Genomic DNA, 18,262 nt, shown 5'->3' with positions numbered 1-18,262 from the left:
AGCCCTCTGCCCTCCAGCCCGTGGGATTCTGGAGCCCTCCCTATGGTGCCTCTACTCTGGCTCCTCCCTGCCCTGACTCGCTGCTGAGGGGTGTCCCAGGGCTGGACCCTGAGAGTGTCTGCAGGGGGAGGTCCGGGGATATTCGCAGAAGACTGAGCCCTGGCCATAGGTGAGGGTGCTGCGGTCCTGGAGCGGAGGCTGTGGGTGCACAGTGTGGCTTTCCCTGCTTCCTGGGGTGTTGTCCTCCTCCCAGTCACAGACAAAATAAATGCCATGGAGAAGGAGCATCTTTTTCTGTGCCCAGCCGAGTTTCCACGTGGCCACCTGGCATCGGTGCTAGCGTTGTGTGCGCCCAGAGACTGTGTAGAGGGAGACTGGGAGGAGGCTGCCAAGGCAAGCGACCTGCAGTCCTGCCAGGCTGACGACCTCAGTCCTCCTGCCTGGCGGGAAAGAGCTCTGAGCACCAGCGCTAAGAACGAACCAGACACGAATGCAGGCAGGCACAGGGCCTCACTCTGACGTGCTCCTCGGCACATGAGAATGGGGGTGCCGAGGACCAGCTGAGAGCGCGCCTGGCTGGCAGCGGGGCCTGTGGTGGCCAGAATGAGTGGTGGGACAGGTGGTGGGGCTGACGCAGGGTGGCGAGCTACTCCTGGGAGACAGCTGCTGAGCAGGAGAGAGACGTGGTGGTGCAGGCCGACGCAGGTGAACATAGGACGGCCTGTCCCATGAGAGTGGGAGACACGGGGCAGGCTCTTCACCTCACAATCAAGGCCACAGTGGTCAGGGAGCACTAAAGGGGCCCAGGTGCTGGGTCAGATGCTGGTGCTGTGGGTGGAACTCTTGTTTCTCTGGCTCAGCCCGTCTTTGGGTAACCCACTACATTTCCAGAAGGGACAGGCCCATCGCTTGGTGCCCGGCTCATTTCCCCAGGCCCACAGGCAGGGCTCCCAGCCTCCAGGACATGCAAGAAACAGAACAGACACAAGCAAGACAAATCTGACACAGGATTTTGAAAAGCAGGTCAGAAACAATGTGAAAGATTGGGGCCAATTATATAAAGACTTTGTTTTTAAGTATAATTATTTTTTGCAGCTTTATTGAAGTATTGCTGAGAAAACCTCTGTATGTTTCAGGCATGTGGCTTGGTGATGCGATGTTTGTACCCACTGTGAAGTCGCCACCACAGTCATGCCCATGAGCACAGCTCTCACCTCACATGCCTGTCATTTTGTTCCCTTTTTCTTTTTTTCCTTGAGAGTGTTGAGAACACCAAAGATCTGTGTTCTTGGCAGATTTCAAGTGTACTTATTAGTATGGAGAGCTGCAGCTACCATGTCATTACTGCCCAGAGCTTGTTCATCCTGTTACCAAAGGTGGCCCTTGGCCACCCTCTTCCAGCTTCTCCACCCGCCCCACATCTGCCCGTCTCTCTGCTTCTGTGAGTTTGGCTTCTTGAGGTCCCACATGCGTCATGCAGGGTTTGTCTCTGTGTCTGGTGCCTTTCACTCAGCATGATGTGCTCCATGTCTGTCCATCTTGGTGAAATGGCAGGATTTCCTTCTTTTTTATGGCTGAATAAAATTCCATGGCTATAGACACTATATTTTTGTACCCGAACTCAGGTCTCGGCCACTCATTGCTTGAAAGCAAAACCCAAGAGATGAGCTTTGGTGAAAGGAAAGTTAGCTTTCTTAAGGAAGCCAGCAACCTCTGGGTGGTAGACTCATTTTCAAAGACCACCTCCCTGAGTTGTGACTACAGATCAGGGGTTTTTAAGGGAAATTAGGGGAAATGATTAAAGCACCCTTGTGAAACCTGCAAAGTCTCAGATGGGCAGTCAATCCTTGCTTTCTTGGTCAATGCTTTGTGGCCTTCTGCAGGCACCATCAGCCTGTTCTTACTGGCTGATCAGCCTGTTCCCAGAGCTGTTGGTTCCCAGAGCTGTTGAGTCCCAGAGTGAGTTGTTGGTTCCCAGAGTTGTTGGTTGGTGTATTTTCTTTTATTTCTGTTGAAGGTCCTGTTTTTCCCAAGGCATTTTTAATAATCTACAGACTCAAGCAAAGCAATAATTAAATTCAAGTAAACAAGCTTTTCTCTTAAGTTGGAGTCAGTACTGTTCCATTTTCTCAATCCATTCGTCTGTGGATGGACATGTGGTTTCCATCCCTTGGCTATAGTGAAGCACGATGCAGTGAACATGGGAGTGCCGGTGTCGCTTTGAGATACTGGTTTTATTTCCTTTGGCTATTGTGGAGGCTAAAGCAACTCTATCTTGGATGCTAATCGGCTTTGTTAACATCTGATTAACCCCAATTCTGGGGATGCCTCTTAAGATTTCTACCTCACTTATTGTTCCTTGTGTAAGGGCAGGTACTTACCACATACCCTGCCCTTGGGCAGGTTCATATGGGATTCTTATCTTTTCCTGTGGGGTCTGTCCTACACATATGTCCCCTGTGGTGCAGAAGCCCTGGGTCTGGGGGCCATGGTGTGGGATCCACTGCCTCATCTCACCGCTGCCCAAGACACAGACCTGCCTTCCTGTCCATAAGTCGCTGTTAGATGCTTCCTTCTGAGAAACGGGGTCTGTCATCTTCTTTCTGCAGCCTTTCAGCTTCCTCACGTTGCAGGCAGTTTTACATAGGCCTGCCCACCGTGGAACAGGTGTAAACCCACAAGCAGGATTGTGGAATCATGGTGGTTCTGAAAAGGAAAGGTTCCCTTGTCCCTGTCACAGGGCATTCGACAGGGGGAGTGGCTGGCTTCTTCAGTGCCCTGCTGCCCAAACGTCTAGGGGAGCATACAGACGGGCAGGCTGTGGGTCTCCAACCCCACGATAGCATCTAGGGGTGGATGTTTACAGCTCCTGGAGCCCCAGTGGATGTGTGCCACCATGTGCTTTTTTAGTTTAGCCATCTGTAGGTGGCTTGTGTTAACCAGCTCAATTAGACCCTCTATCCTGTTGCAAGGATAAAGGGCTTTCTGTATCCTGGGATTCTTGCCTTGGTGTACCAGAAGAATGAGATTGCACGTCGGCTTGGAAAATAAGTGCAAGGTTTTCTTGAGTGGAAGTAGCTCTCAGCAGATGAGGAAGCCCAAAGGGAGATGGTTTTCCCCTGGAGATGGGCCACTCAGTGGCCTGGGCTCTCCTCCAACTGCCCCAGCCAAACTCTACATCATTCTGCCCGTTGGTGGCCTGCAGCTGTGTTGATGCCTGTTGGTGCATTCCTGTCAACATCCAGCCACCCTTGTGTCCCTCTGCTAATGTGCTCCTCTTGATGTCTGGCCACCTGTGTGTCTGCCTGCTAGGGTCTCAGGGTGTTTATAGGCACAGGATAGGGGTGTGGCAGGCCAGGGTGGTCTTGGGAAATGCATTTGGGCAGGAAAACAAAAATGCCTGCCTGTCTGTCCGTGAGGATGGAGCCCTAGTCAGAGACCATGCCCTCCTCTACCCAGCATTTCCCTTCCCCTCTTCCGTATCATTTAAAGGGACCACGCCCTCCCCTTTCCAGCACTTCCAAAACTGTTCCTTGTTAATTTTTTGAGGAGCCTCCATGCTTTTTTCCGAAGTGGCTGGATATAGAGATTTTTAAAGTGTGTGCACCCATGTCATTGTGTGCTTGGCAGGTCACCTCACAGCACTGTGATCAGAGCTGGTGGCCTGCCCTGCTCCTTCAGGAGGCACAGGAGCATTGTAGGCCTTTGAGGGGAACACTGAGGAAATGAGGGGGTCACAGGAAATTGAGAGGACTAAAACCAGAACCTGTGAGAGGGAATCAAAAGTATTTTGCCTGGAGAGGAAAGCTGACCAAGACTGCCTAAAATAACTAATGGCTGTCACTTGAGACCTTTTTCTTTAGAAAGCTAAACTAGGTCCTTTAGTTGTATAAACTAAAAGTAAAATCCTAAGCACCCCAGCTGACTGAATGGATCCCCTCTTGTCCAAGGGGATTCCAAAGTAATTCTGAAAAACTAATTCAGACCATGAAAAGAAGGAGGGGGTCAGACATGCCTCATTATGCCCTCCTCCTCCTGCAGGTTGGAATAGGAAACACTTGCCATCAGTCATCTCTCAGTGCAGCCACCTATAAGACCTAATCTCCGTAACAACCTTGGCCTCCCCCTATCTCCAGCCCAGACACTCCTTTCAGTTGATTCCAGGTTTTTATTTATTTTACTTTTTGAGACAGGGTCTTACTCTGTCACTTGGACTGGAGTGCAGTGGCGCGATCACAGCTCACTCCAGCCTCCAACTCCTGGGCGTAAGTGAGCCTCCCACCTCAGCCTCCCATGTAGCTGGACCACAGACATGCATTACCACGTCTGGCCAGTTTTCTTTTCTTTCTTTTCTTTTTTCTTTTAATTTGAGACGGAGTCTCGCTCTGTCACCCAGTCAGGAGTGCAGTGGCGTGATCTCGGTTCTCTGCAACATCTACCTTCCAGGTTCAAGCAATTCTCCCACCTCAGCCTCCTAAGTAGCTGGGATAACAGACACACACCACCATGCCCAGCTAATTTTTGAATTTTTGATAGAGACAGGGTTTTGCCTTGTTGGCCGGGCTGGTCTCAAACTCCTGGGCCTCAAGTAATCCACCTCAGCCTCCTGAAGTGCTGGGATTACAGGTGTGAGCCACCGTACCCAGCCTAGTTTTTAAATTTTTTTGTAGAGATGGAGTCTCACTTTGTGCCCATGCTGGGATTCCAGATTTTTAGATAATAACTCTTAACTAAAGGTGACAGGAATGCACCGACAGGCACCGGCTCACCTGCAGGCCACCAGCTCACCTGCAGGCCACCAACTGGCAGAACGACATGGAGTTTGTCTAGGACAATTGGAGGAGAACCTGGGCCACTGAGTGGCCCAACACCAGGGGAAAACCATCTTTTAACCAATTGCCAATCAGAAAATCTTTGAATCTACCTGTGACTTGTAAGCCTCTGTTTTGAGTTGTCCCGTCTTTCCAGACTGAACCAATGCATTGATTGATGTCTTATGTCCCACTAAAACATATAAACCCAAGATGTAACCCAACTACCTTGGGCACATGTTCACAGGACCTCCTGAGGCTGTGTCACTGGTCATGGTCCTCACATTTGGCTCAGAATAAATCTCTTGAAATATATTACGGAGTGTGGGTTTGTTTTTTTTTTTTTATCAACAGTGGCAAAATAATAGGAAAGAAAATTTGGCTTAATAAAAGCAACATTTCTGACTATATACAGTTGTTGAAAGCCTAGTAAATTATCACATGAGTAGTGCGTCTCTCATCTCTGTTGGATTGTGTAACGTGACTCACATTGGACACTGGCCCAGAGGACCTTCAGTCCCCTTTCAGTTTTGAGATTCCTAGGTATGAGTATGATTTTTCTTCTTCTTTTTCAATATCAGTTTCCTTTAAGATGTAATTTGCAAATTAGTCACCTTTAAGAAAATCCCAGCTGGGCGCAGTGGCTCACGCCTGTAATCCCAGCACTTTGGGAGGCCGAGGTGGGCAGATCACGAAGTCAGGAGATCGAGACCATCCTGGCTAACATGGTGAAACCCCATCTCTACTAAAAATACAAAAAAATTAGCCAGGCATGGTGGTGGGTGCCCGTAGTCCCAGCTACTCGGGAGGCTGATGCAGGAGAATGACGTGAACTCGGGAGGCGGAGCTTGCAGTGAGCTGAGAGCGTGCCACTGCACTGGAGCCTGGGTGACAGAGCAAGACTCCATCTCAAAAAAAAAAAAAAAAAGAAAAGAAAATCCCCTGTGTGTGACCAGGTGCCACTTTGATACACAGAATATTTCTGGACCCGGCCCCAGCCATTTAGATCAGGCTCCTGCCTGTCCTTCTGTCTGCTCAGAAGCCTCCGACCATCCTTGGCAGTGCCCTGATGGTGGTGCCTCTGCCCACATGTATTTCCAGCAAACAGGGCGCTGCCTGTCTGAAATGGGATAGGTTTAGGAGGGGATGTCCCAATCGTGTGGAGAGGCTGGCGAGGGGCTTTGCCTGGGGTCCTGGGGATTACACCTCCCATGGTGTAGTACTGCCCAACAGCTGCTCTAGGTGTCTCCCTACGCCCAGTTACTGTGCACAGCACCCAGGGCTGAGCGTCCTGGTCCTGCCGTGCCCCACTCTTTCTGGCTGTGCTTAGGGCCGTTTCTTCCTTGGCAGTGCTTCCTGTGGGTTGAGGTAGGAGCATGCCTCCTGCCAGGGAGCTCAAGAAGGCAGGGAAGCAGGTTGTTCACCTCGATCTCTTTTTTTCCAGATTAGAGACTGTCAGTCAGGGGAACTTTATCCAGGTGAGGAGTGTCTCGGATGTGGAAGGTCAGTTCCCTTAGTCCTCTGTTCGGAATTGTTCCTTTCTCTGTGGCCCCAGAGGCCATCCCATTCTCACATTTGAGTTCTGGGATATTGCTGGTGCTGTGCCTTTGTTTCTGGTTTTCAGTGGGAGGAGTGGAGCCAGCTGGTGTCTGTGGTATGATTTTGAAACCAGAAATCTCCGTGTTCATCCCTAGACCTTCACTATAGTGCTAGGAGTCATCCCTGTAAAAGAAAACGTGTGAGTGTTGCTCTTGGCAACTAAAACAGACCATCTTGGGTGCAACTACCACTTTGACATTTCACACCCATCTACTGCACCACAAATATTACAGTCACTTAGAGGTAAGTCAGGGCAAGAAAGCCACGGAGTGCTCACTCATCTACCTTCATCAAAATCCCAAATGCCAGTGAGCAAACTGACTGTGCACCTTTTGTTTTAATTTGGATAATAATACATAATCTTGACTAAGAACGGCCTATAATAAATGCAGGCTGAGGTCATATGATGCCTTCCTATTGATGTATGAGATACTGAAGCCAACGGCAGGTCTAGTAACTGCAGTTATTTTAAAGCCGGGGTTGATGTGATATATTGAGATCTGCAATAACTAATGTGATGAGATTTCTGTTGGTGACAGACAAAGGTTCGACTAATACTCAAGCTGTCTACATTCAGGATGGAAGGAAATGCCACGTTCAACCGGAAGTTAGTGAAAGTAGCCGTGATTCTCCCCCTGTAATCTTGCTAATAATTCTAATAGGCTGGCCCATGGCAGTTAGCTTAGGTGCAGTGTCACAACCATGGGAGCCATTCCTTCAAATAAGCCCATCCTTCCCTCCCCCCAACATACCCACTGATTCTGTTATCTGGAGAACCCTGACTGACGCAGTCACCCCTCTGGGCAGCATGGGGAAAGAAACAAATGAGCTCAGAGTGCTTCAGGAACAGCCTGGACATTTCTGGATCTGCCCCAAGGGAAGCCCTTAGCTCCTGTAGTTGCAGGACAGAGCTTTCTGAAAACAGAATCTGGAGTCTCCTGCTGCAGGTGGCTGAATTCTAACTGTGCATGGCATCTGTTGTGACATTGAGGGCGTGACCGAGATGGAACGGGACCCTGAGAACCCCAATGCAGACATGTGACTGCAGCCTGCAGAAGCTGGGGACGCTGAGTCCCTGAAGGCTGCAGAAACTTCCTGGCCAGTAGAGGCAGCCCTTCCTCCCAGTCTAAGTAGATTCATCCTGCAAGACGTGCTGGGTTCTCCTCAGCTCCTGTCCCCACACCTGTAGATGTTCAACTAGACTCCAATTCCAGCAGAGGCTGAAAGACAGGGTACAAAGTGTACTCTGAGAAGAAGGTGCAGTCGGCACCAACAGGAATCTGGAGCATGCGGATGAGAGTGGGTGTTGAGAGTGTGGGTGGTGGGGAAGCACTCTAATGCTGGGTCTGGCCGAGCCTGGGGGAAGGAGCCTGTTAGGCAGAGCTTCAGTTGTCACATGTGCCTCCTACGGTATGGACAGCGCAGATGTAGTACATTCCATCACAGCAGAAAGGTCTGTTAGATAGCTCCCTAGACAGTAAGTACAGGTTTTATTTTGAATCAAGATGACCCGTCAAGGCAGCATGGTGTGGGCAGAGCGATATTCTAGGCAGAAGGTGTGCATTTTTGCTGTTTTTTTTTGCTGGTTGGCTTTGCATCTGTGGATGAATGTTCTCACTGCCCTGGCCCCCAGCTTTCTCTTCTCACACTGGAGATAAAAGTCCTTGTGCCTCCTGCTTCATGAAGTGCATGTGGAAATGAAGTACAGTAAAATGGCAACATGCTTTACAAAGGTTAAAACAGTTAAAAAAAAAAAAAAAGGGGGGTATTACTCCTTAAACATGAATTGATCCAGTTTTCCATGTTTTGTTTGCTTTTTCAGATTGCTGACAGAACTGGAATCTCCTGCTTGGTGGCCCTTTAGCTCCAAGCTTTGGAAGACGCCACCGGAAACAAAGCCTAGGGAAGGTGTCTCTGTGACCAGTTGTGAACCCTTTGGGAAAGAAAGTATACTGATAAAAATTCCTGCCATTATTTCTCACAGAACAGAGTCTCACGTTAAGCCAGGGAGGCTCACTGTCCTTGTGTCTGGGTTGGAAATACATGACTCCAGTTCTTTGCTCATGCACAGGTTTGAAAGAGAGGACGTGGATGACATCAAGGTCTACTCACCTTATGAAATTAGCATCCGCCAGCGGTTTATTGGAAAGCCAGACATGGCCTATCGTTTGATATCTGCCAAGATGCCAGAGGTTATCCCCATTTTAGAAGTGCAATTCAGCAAGAAGATGGAGCTGTCAGAAGATGCGTTGGTGCTCAGAAGCACAAGAACCTCTTCCCCCGCAGAGAAGAGCTCCTCAGTCTGGCATGCAGGTTAGTGACCGACAAGGCAGTGAGCGCGTGCACAGACTTCTAAAATTACAGCCAGACTCAGCACGCCTGTGGGAAATGCCTAACAGATGCGTCACCTAGAGCAGCTGCTGGCCTCCAGCTTGCTAGAGACAGCTCGTTTGTTTATACATGAAAACAATTCCAGACCATTTTCCTTGTACTTGACATCTGTGAATCTGAAATCACTGAGAGTTAACTATACACTTGATAGGTGCATGGATTCCAAAGCAGGTCGGTACCATGCTTTGGATACAGTTTGTCCTCACCGAAGCTCATGTGGAAATTTGGTCCCTAGTGTGGCAGGGCTAGGAGGTGTTTGGTCACAAGGGCTCTGCCCTCTGGGTGGCTCAGTGATGTTCTCGTGGTAGTGAGTGCTTCCTCTGGGAAACCTGGATGAGTTCTGAGAATGCATTAGTTCCCAAGAGTGAGTTGTTAGGAGGCAGGGTGCCCCTCTGATTCTCTTTGCCTATGTCCGCTTCCACTCTTGAGTGTCTCTGCCACAACACGAGAGTCCTTGGTGGAAGCCAGGGCATGCCCTTGGACTTCCCAGCCCACAGAACTGTCAGCTGACTAAAGCTGTGTTCTTTGTAAATTACCCAGTCTCAGGTGCTCAGTTATGGTGATGCAGAACCTTCTACGACACAGTAAGGGCTTTCAGAATTAGTGCATCAGAGCAAAAGGAAGCTCCTGCTGTTGTCTCTCTCATCTCCCCTCGTTTTGATGTGGGAACCAGCACCTCAGGATTGTGACTGGTACCATCTCACTTCCCCTGGTGGGGCCATTCCCATCACCCCTACTTTGCCTTCTCCTGCTTCCCTGGACGTTTAATCTAGGTTTTCCCAGCCTGGCGCCCAGACATGCTATTAGGGATATGTGTGTTTGAGAACTGTGCAGCGTGGTTCTGTGTGTTTGTGGCATTCTCAGATGTGTGTGGAGTGGCCACGGTGCCTTCTTGCAGACTCCGTTGTAGATTGTGAACGCTCAGCTGGCCTGTCCTCGGGGCCGGACTGAGGAGCAGACACCCTGCGTCTTGGCATGTCCCCCACGTTTGGCCCACCTCCTCCCTGGCACAGGACCGAGGCTTATGTGCTAGGAGCCACCATGGTTCTGCCTGTCTGATGGGAGGCTGGTGGCCCCTTGGTGTTATTCTTGCCTTTACCCTTTCTTTGGTTAGGAGGTGGGGCCTCTGATGCATTGTATTTGTTTTGGCCCTGCAGGTTTTGCTCTATGAATGGCCTGTTGTGTTTTCTTCTTTCCTCATATGCTTTCTTCCCCAACAGATGTGCAAGACTTTCCTACTATCCTGGACCGTCAGCCTTGGCTGGCTTAGAAGCTGCAGCCACTTCCTCTAGACTCTCTTCCTCCCTTACAGGAATCTTTTATCTTGCTATGGTAAAATCCACCAATTTTCCCCTGCAGTTTGTCTTCAAGCTCTGATTAAGAAATCTCAATGTCATAAAAGACTCTATTTTCTAATATTAGCATTATAGCTAATACGGATGCATGTATGCATATGATGTACACGTGTACCAGTGCATATGTATTGTGCATATATGTGACATGGACATCCACACTCTAATATGTGTCTATATGTAAAGCATGTAAAGCTGTGCTCTTAGGGATTTTGATTGCCAGATGTCTGTTAAAAGGAAGAGATATTTGCTACCCTTTCGATTTCTCTAATTTTTCTCTTGAGAGAAAGATTTCAGTTCCCATCACCTGTTTCTCTAATACGAAAATGTTTTGCTTTCTATTCCAAATGGCTTCAAGTTTCAGAAAGAAATACACATAATTATAGATTGAGTCCCATGAGCCTCAGGGCTGAACACACACCCTAAAAACGAAAGGTGCACACCTTAGATATGCAGCATGTGGTTGAATCACAGAGAACCTATCACCTTCCTGTGTATGCCTTAAAGTCAGGGGTTGCAAAGACAGGCAATGACCCCTATGGAATGGAGCACATGGTGTGACATGTAACGAAATCCATTGATCAACATGGGGAGATCAAAGGTCACCATGAGCTGCTGTCACTGAAGTGCAGGCCCGAACCCGAGTGTCCTAGTGGGAGACAGGCTACAGAAGCATAGGAAGTAGAGGTCTTCACCCACATTCAAGGTGAATGGCACAGGTGCACTGCTGCACATGGCTTCAGGGAGGAGGTGTGTGACGTGCTGTGGAGTTGAGGACTGTCCTGGTGGTGTGGGGACTGAAGAGGGATCCCTGGGTATGGCTTCAGGCGGGAAGTTTGTGACATTCTGTGGAGTTCAGGACTACTCTCCAGGGTCCCAGTAGAGAAGCACTCAGTGTGTTTAGTGGCCCTGCCATGTCACCAACCTGGCTGCACTCCTGTGTTCTGCGGGCTGGTGTTTGTAAGTGGGTTCCTGCAACCTGTGCTGTTTGAGGTCAGAGGGGAATCATGACCTTTTCTGGGGGCCTCAGTGTGCATTCAGGATTCAGGACTGATGGCATCACCCTTCCTGCTCGGCTAGGAGGGCCCCCTTAGTTTAGGTCACCTGAGCGTGGGTTGTAGCCACAGCGAGCACCATCTTTTCACTTGCACGGCTGCACCTGGCCCGTGGTGTTTCGAGTACCTGGGGCAGCCATCTTGCCATGTGGCACACGCAGCACATCGTCCCACAGGGACCTGCCGCATGTGTGAGATGGACTATGCCTCCTGTGGGGGACTGTTGTGCCCCCTCTCCATGCTCACTTTCACCCTCATGGGCAACCTGGCCTGTCCAGGTAGGTGCTGGTCTCATGGGGCAGCTGTGCCTCCAGAGGGTGTTCTTGGAGAGGCTCCGTGCAGGCGTTGGAGCGTGCAGTGCCCTGCCTGGTGCTGTGGTAGCAAGAAGGCGGCGCCCCGTTTGGTGGGAGCTCAGTAGTGTGTGGGGCACTCACAGCTCTGAGGTCTTGCCTCTGCCTGCTGCCTGCTGCTGTTGTCCATGTGTCGGCACAGGGACTCTGTGCCAGCTTCCTTGTGTTTACTGCTTTCAGCTGGAAACTGTGGGCTCCCTGGAGGTGGAAACCATGACGGATGTCTTAGAAATCTGCCTCTGGGATGAGCGCCGGTGCACGTGTGGCCACAGGGTGGCAGCCTCACGACGCTGGATGGGCGCTTGTCAGGGAGGGACGCCCAGGGCAGGGAGCCTTTCCAGAGACCTCTGCAGGGCTGTGTGCCGAACGCAAATTTTATTTTATTCTAGACACTCGTCCTTGCCTCGAGGAGCACCCAGGGCCGCACGATCACCCTCCTCACGTGTCTCTGGGCCTTCTGGAGGCCGGGCCAGGGCTTGCACAGCAGCCTCCGTCTCAAATTTTCTTGCAGTCAGCCTGGGCTGTGGTTTGGGAGGAAGGCCACAGGGTGAGGTTTCCTTCCCACACATCCTACCAAGGGACATGCACAGTATTTTCTTTTTATTTTTATTTATTTTTTTCTTTTAGAGACAGGGCCTTAACTCTGTCACCCAGGCTGGAGTGCAGTGGTGCAGTCATAGCTCACTGTAACTTCGGCCTCTCAAGTAGCTGGGACTATAGGCACATACCACCATGCCCAGCTAATTTTTTTTTTTTTTTTTTGAGATGGGGGTCTTGCTGTGTTGCCTAGGCTGGTCTTGAACTCCTGGGCTCGAGTGATTCTCTCACCTCAGCCTCCCAGAGTGCTGGAATTTCAGGCGGGAGCCTCCACCCTGCTGTGCACAGCATATTTGAAGGCTGTTTGTTCACTGAGTTTTTTCTTTGTCACTCACTGCCTGTCTTGGGGCTAAGGCCTGCCTGGGCTTGCAGCTCTCTGATGACCGCCTTTCCTGTACCTCTGCTTCCCTGGTCCATGTGTCTGTCTGCACAGCAGCACCAGCAGCAGGACAGGGCAGGAGGCCGGCATGTGGAGTGGGCAGTTAGTAAAGGACCAGAGCATCGGGGTGGCTGAGGTTGACTGCAGCTCGTTAGTGCCAGGTGTCTTTTGAGGCAGGGAAGTTCCCACTGGAGCTGAAGCACCCAGGAGCCTGCTGTGGCACCGCGGGCCCAGGATGGGCTGACTGGGGAGCCTGGGGTTACTGCGTCAGCTGGCCTAGAGCCTATCAGAGGAAGCTGCTCGGCCCCCACCTGTGTGCACGTATCGGTCGAGTGGGCGATGGAGCACACAAGCTGCTGTCTCCTTCATTCAGCTCCCTATGCTGTCCTTACCTGTGTGCTAGCTTCACAGGCCCACCAGGCCTAGCAGAGGCCTTTCCTGGGTGACAGGTGAGTGTTGGAGGCCAGGACTGAGGGAAGGGGCTTGCTGGGGAAAGACAGGCTGGCAGCCCAGATCCCTGCTCCCAGGCAGGTGCAGGCAGCCCCTCATCAGCACTGGCAGTGAAGACGGAGCTGTGTTTTGCACAGGGGCCTCTGGCCTCAGGGCACCCTCTTTCCAGCTGACTCAGGCATTCTGCAGCCCGCAGTGTGCCCTGGGCTCTTCCTGGGCTGGCTTCCTGCACCCCCAGGCCAGCAAGGTGACTCCCAGAGGGTCGAGTCACCCCACCCCTCTTGCTGTGAACCACCTGTGATGCTTTTGTTTAATTGCAGTCACTCATGACCCCAAGACAGATACCATCCTTACAGAACCACATTAAGCTTTCCTGGAAGAAATGTTAAAAGTGTGACTCAGCAGCTCCATGAGCACTGTGGCTCTGGAGATGGCGGGATGCAGCCTCACCAGGACCCCAGCCGCCACACCCAACAGAAACATTGTGGCTTGAGGCTTAAGCGCTTTGTCCAGCCTTCTGAGTGTTTAGGCAAAGCCCTTTTTGTTAAAATTCCAGAACGGCCTGAGTGTCCCTGTCACGCAGCCTCAGGTGCTGAAATGAAAGCCATGTCCTACGTAGGGAGGCCTAGGGGCTCTGCCCTTAAGAGCCTGTGTGGGCTGGGCACGGTGGTTCATGCCTGCAGCCCAGCATTTTGGGAAGCCAGTGTGGGAGGATCACTTGGGTGCAGAAGACAGAGGATCACCTGGGTAACATAGCAAGCCCCCGTCTCTATAAAAAAAATACAAAAATTAGACCAGGCGCCGTGGCTCATACCTGTAATCCCAGCAGTTGGGGAGACAGAGGCGGAATCACGAGGTCAGGAATTCAAGACCGGCCTGACCAATATGGTGAAACCCCGTGTCTACTAAAAATAAAAAAATTAGCCGGGTGTGGTGGTGTGCGCCTGTAGTCCCAGCTACTCGGGAGGCTGAGGCAGGAGAATCCCTTGAACCTGGGAGGCGGAGGTTGTGGTGAGCTGAGATCGAGCCACTGCACTCCAGCCTGGGCGACAGAGCAAGACTCCATCTCAAAACAAACAGAAACACAAAAGTTAGCAGGTTGTAGTGCTGCATGCCTGTGGTCTCAGCTACTTGGGAGGCGGAGGCAAGAGGATCACTTGAGCCAGGAGTTTGATACCAACCTAGGGACATGCTATCTCTACAAAATAAATAGTTTTTGTTTTGTTTTGTTTTGTTTTTTTAAAGTCGACGTCGTAGCCGGGGAATTGCAGCTCAAGAAGATGCTGAGGAAAGCACATGGTCCTTCAGCTCCCAATACCCAGCAAGTCAGATCTGGGGCACCAGCACGTAGCAGTCTTGTAGACCATCACACAGCACACTGCAGGCAGCACACTGCAGACCAGACTACGAGAGCCTTGGGCAGGGTGGGGTGGGGTGTGGGACTCTTGGAGGAAGGGGGCACTGGTGCAGCACAGGCTGGGCAGTTTATGCTCCTCCATTCCTGTGGCCTAGGCTGTGCTGGTGCTGCGAGGTGGATGGGGGCCACCTTGTGATCTCAGGTCACCAGGGGCACGCATCCTCTGAGTTTGTGGCTGTGTCTTCCAGCCTAGCTTGGCCTGTGCACTATGGCTCAGCATTTCAGAGAAGGGCTCCTCAGTGAGCAGCTTCATGTGAGGGCCTGCGGGCTCCCACGGGTAATGTACAAATTTAGAGAAGCACAGTAGTGGGCCACAGCTCCCCAGAGAGCACCCATATACAGCTTGGGTGTTGCAAACCTACATTGTAAAATTGTTGTGGTTGGTTGCAACCAGATTCTGTTTCTGAAGAGTGGGACAGGAAAACAGCCTTCTGGGCGATCTGTCCCGCTGGTACTGTCTGTGAAGGGAGCCCCTCACTTCCCACCTGAGTCTTACCCAACTTCCCCACTCGCTCCTGCACCCGTCTGCTGGGCCTGGAACCGCTCCCTCTTTAGGGCCATTTCTGTGCTCAGTCCCTTGTGGCCCTGGGCAAGGCTGTTCCTTCTCTGCTCAGCGGGGTGCTATCAGGGGTGGTGAGCTTGTCAGGATCATTTGGGGGGTGATAGGCTGGCGGGGGTGGCGTGTTGGAAGTGGCATCTCTCCTGTGGAGGGTGGAGTTGGAAGGTGAGCTTTTAAGGATCATTTAGGGGGTGATAGACTAGAGGGGATGTGCCCTCAGCCCCAGCAAGAGTGCACTCCCAGATATTCCCCCTTTCCTCTCCTTTTCTGAGGGCGTGCTCGGCCACTGCTCCCGGGCTGCCACATTCATCAGGAGTGAGGAGGGCATAGGCTCTGCTGGCTGAGGTAGGACCCTGGGAGGGATGCTGAGGCCACCCACCTGCCTTCCTGCCCCATCGGGAGCTGGTACTGCAACTGCACTCTCCCTGCCTGTTTCCTGGCATCCTCCTAAATGACGGCTACACCAGATGTGGGGGAGCTGCCTGTGCTGCAGAAGAGCAAACAACATTGCGCCCTTATCTGGGCCCCAGGGTGTCAAGGCTGCCGTTGAAGCTGCTCTGTAAATAAAGGGCAGGTGGCCTCTGCAGGAGGCACACTGGGTCACCTTCTGTGGAGCGAGACTGCCTCTGGCAGGTAGCCTGGAGCCCTGAGGCTCACTGCAGGGCGGAAACACCCAGGTCCTCTCTGAGCCTGACCACGGGCAGCTCTGACTCACCTCCCACCTCGGTGGCACAGACGTGTGGCTGTGCTTGGCCAGGGCTGTGGGCCACTTCCTGTGCTCTCTGGAACCACAGCCTTCTGCAGAGTAGCTCAGATATCACTGCAGTTCCCCAGTCGTGTGTGACGTGCATTTCACCAGAGTTCAATGATTCTTGTGTTTTATACTACAAATCTTAAGCCTTTATCAAAACAAAACCAAAACAAAACAAACCCACTTGGGATGTAGGGCTTTTACTCTGAGAGGTACAGAGTGGCCACCATGTGTTTGCAGTGTTGCAGATCCTGATCCTTTGGGGCCGGGTGGCAAGGCAAGGCTTGCAGAGGTCGAGAGAGGAAGCAGTCCTGCGTGTGGTGGCGGGAGGAACACCGCCTCAAAGACCACGCTCCGCCATCCAGAGCACACAAGGGTTGTGGCACCTCCAAGAGATGTCACCGCTGACCATCTGCTCTCCTTGCAGCATCTGGGCTGATGGGCCGTACCCTGCACCGTGAGCCACCCATAGTAGACCAGGAGGGCACAGCACTGCACCTGCAGACAAGCCTGCCAGCCCTTTCCGAGGCGGATACCCAGGAACTAACCCAGGTAAGATGTCCCCAATGCCATGCCAGCCAGCGCTGTGTCCCAGTCTTCCCACAGGCTGCTCCCCTCACCCTCCTGACCACAAACAAGCTCTGGGTCATCCATAGTGGCCTTGCACCCGGGAGGAGCTGCTGGCCTCCACTCGGCAGCTGCAGGGAGGGAGGAAGAGCAGTGTCTGTCCCAGGTCCACACACTTCCTGGAACACAACATGCACCACATTCAGACACATTTGTATTTGTATGCACACATAGCTGCCTTGGCTACCACCTGCACCCATTGTATGTGTGTGTGTGTGTGCACAGGTGTGTATGTTTACTGGGCATGTACATGTGCATGCTGCATGTAGTCTGCATGTACTGTACACATATTGTGCATTTATGTGTACTATGTGTGCTATGTGTACATATGTTATGCATGTACTTGTACTGTGTATATGTCCACGTGCATGTGTGTATACTTGCACTGTGAGTACCTGTGTGCCTTGTTTGTTGTATGTGTATGCACGTGTGTGTGCTGTGCATGTGGTGTATGCGTTGCGTGTACTGTGCATGTATATGTGCTGTATGTGTACCTTGTGTGTACTGTGCGTGGGCATGTGCGTATGTGTATGTCTTGTGTGTGGAGCGTGCAGGCACTATACCTGTATATGCATGTGTACTCTGTGTCTGTGTGTGCTGTGCATGTGCATGCATGTGTACTCTGTATACTGTGTGTGCATGCAGGTACATGCCTGCTGTGTGTTACGTGTTATGTGTGTGCACTGTATGAGTGCATGCACAGTCAGGTGCATGGCTCACTCAACCCTCCTGTGCTGAGCACTGGTTCTTAAGAAGGCTCAGCACTTTGTGCCTGGGAGGCTGGAATTTTAATGTTCAGTGTAAATACTCCTGTCTTGTCCCGAGGTTGCTGGCTAATATGCTGGCTTTCCAAGCAATTTTTGAAGCTGTACCCAGTCATCATATCCCTTCGTTTGTAAATATCTCCATATGTATCATTAAAGGATAAGAGCCATTCAGAAAGAACCATACTGCCACTATTGCCTTAGGAAACAGGAAGTCATTCCTCAGCACCATCCAGTATCCAGGCAGTGCTCCAGCCTGTTGAGCCCTTACTGAAGAGCGTGTGCCACAGGGTGTGTGGTGCACACACAGCTCATCTCCAGGTGCAGCTTCCGTCTCATCTTCCCTTGCAGTTGATTCCTTGAAAAAGCGAAGCTGTCTGTTGGGCTGAGACTGTGCACTTTGGATCTTGCAGTTCTGTGTCCACGCAGGGCGTGGGCTCCCCGTCCCTAAGCCTCTGAGTTGGCAGGTGGGTCTAGGGCTCTGTCAGGCCTGGCCCTGTTTTTGTAGGGAGTGTTTTGTGGGTGGCTCCCACAAAAAAAAGGAGGTGGATAAAGATGCTCTGTCTCTTAAGCCTGTTTTTAAAAACCAATTCTTACTTTATGTGTCTGTGTAGGCATAAACTCTTTTGAGGCCAGCTTGTTTGGGGAAAAAGGTGTTCATCTTTGCTCTGGGGTAATTCAAGTGGACACGACTTGTCACTTTTTCCTCTCGGCCTCACTTAGTCATGTCTGGTAATGGCACACACAGCACTGCCTGGTAGGTGTAACCAGCTCACTCTGCAGGTTCCTAGTCATCTTCAGATATACTCACTGCCTCCAGAACATTCTTGGCCTGGGTCTCGTTTGCTCAGGGTTTTTGAGAAAGCCCAATACTATAAAGACAGACTTACCTGATGCTTCCCTAGCCATCCTCCTGAGTGCCTCAGGGCACGTGGCTGAGACTGGCAGGATCTGAGCACACCCCACTCCCACACCCTGCAAAGGTGTCCACGTCCGAGACGCTCGCTGTAACCCACCGTTGTGTTTAAACTGAAGTAGGAACAAAGCTTTAAGATGAAAAAGTAGGAATTTTACCTGTTAATTGCAATGGTGGTCATGTAGTTGGAGAGGCCCTCAAGTGTCCACACATTAGACTCTCCTGCCATGTGTGGCGTGTTCTT

At 51.4% G+C, this 18,262-nt stretch overlaps 1 protein-coding gene across 3 annotated transcripts in view; it reads left to right on the top strand.

The window, feature by feature from the left end:
• SNAP47 (synaptosome associated protein 47) overlaps positions 1 to 18,262 on the top strand; it is a 44,767-nt gene that overhangs the window by 14,444 nt on the left and 12,061 nt on the right. For all 3 annotated transcript variants that reach the window (XM_007988221.3, XM_037985481.2, XM_037985480.2), the window contains 2 exons: positions 8,233 to 8,723; positions 16,139 to 16,263. In XM_007988221.3, the coding sequence (XP_007986412.2) occupies positions 8,233 to 8,723; positions 16,139 to 16,263 (616 nt within the window). The remainder of the gene's footprint in view (positions 1 to 8,232; positions 8,724 to 16,138; positions 16,264 to 18,262) is intronic.

Source organism: Chlorocebus sabaeus, chromosome 25 (assembly GCF_047675955.1).
Source record: "Chlorocebus sabaeus isolate Y175 chromosome 25, mChlSab1.0.hap1, whole genome shotgun sequence".
In the NCBI taxonomy this organism is placed as follows: Eukaryota; Metazoa; Chordata; class Mammalia; order Primates; family Cercopithecidae; genus Chlorocebus; species Chlorocebus sabaeus.
Note: the sequence above shows the minus strand (reverse complement) of the source record. Positions and strands in the feature narration are given on the sequence as shown.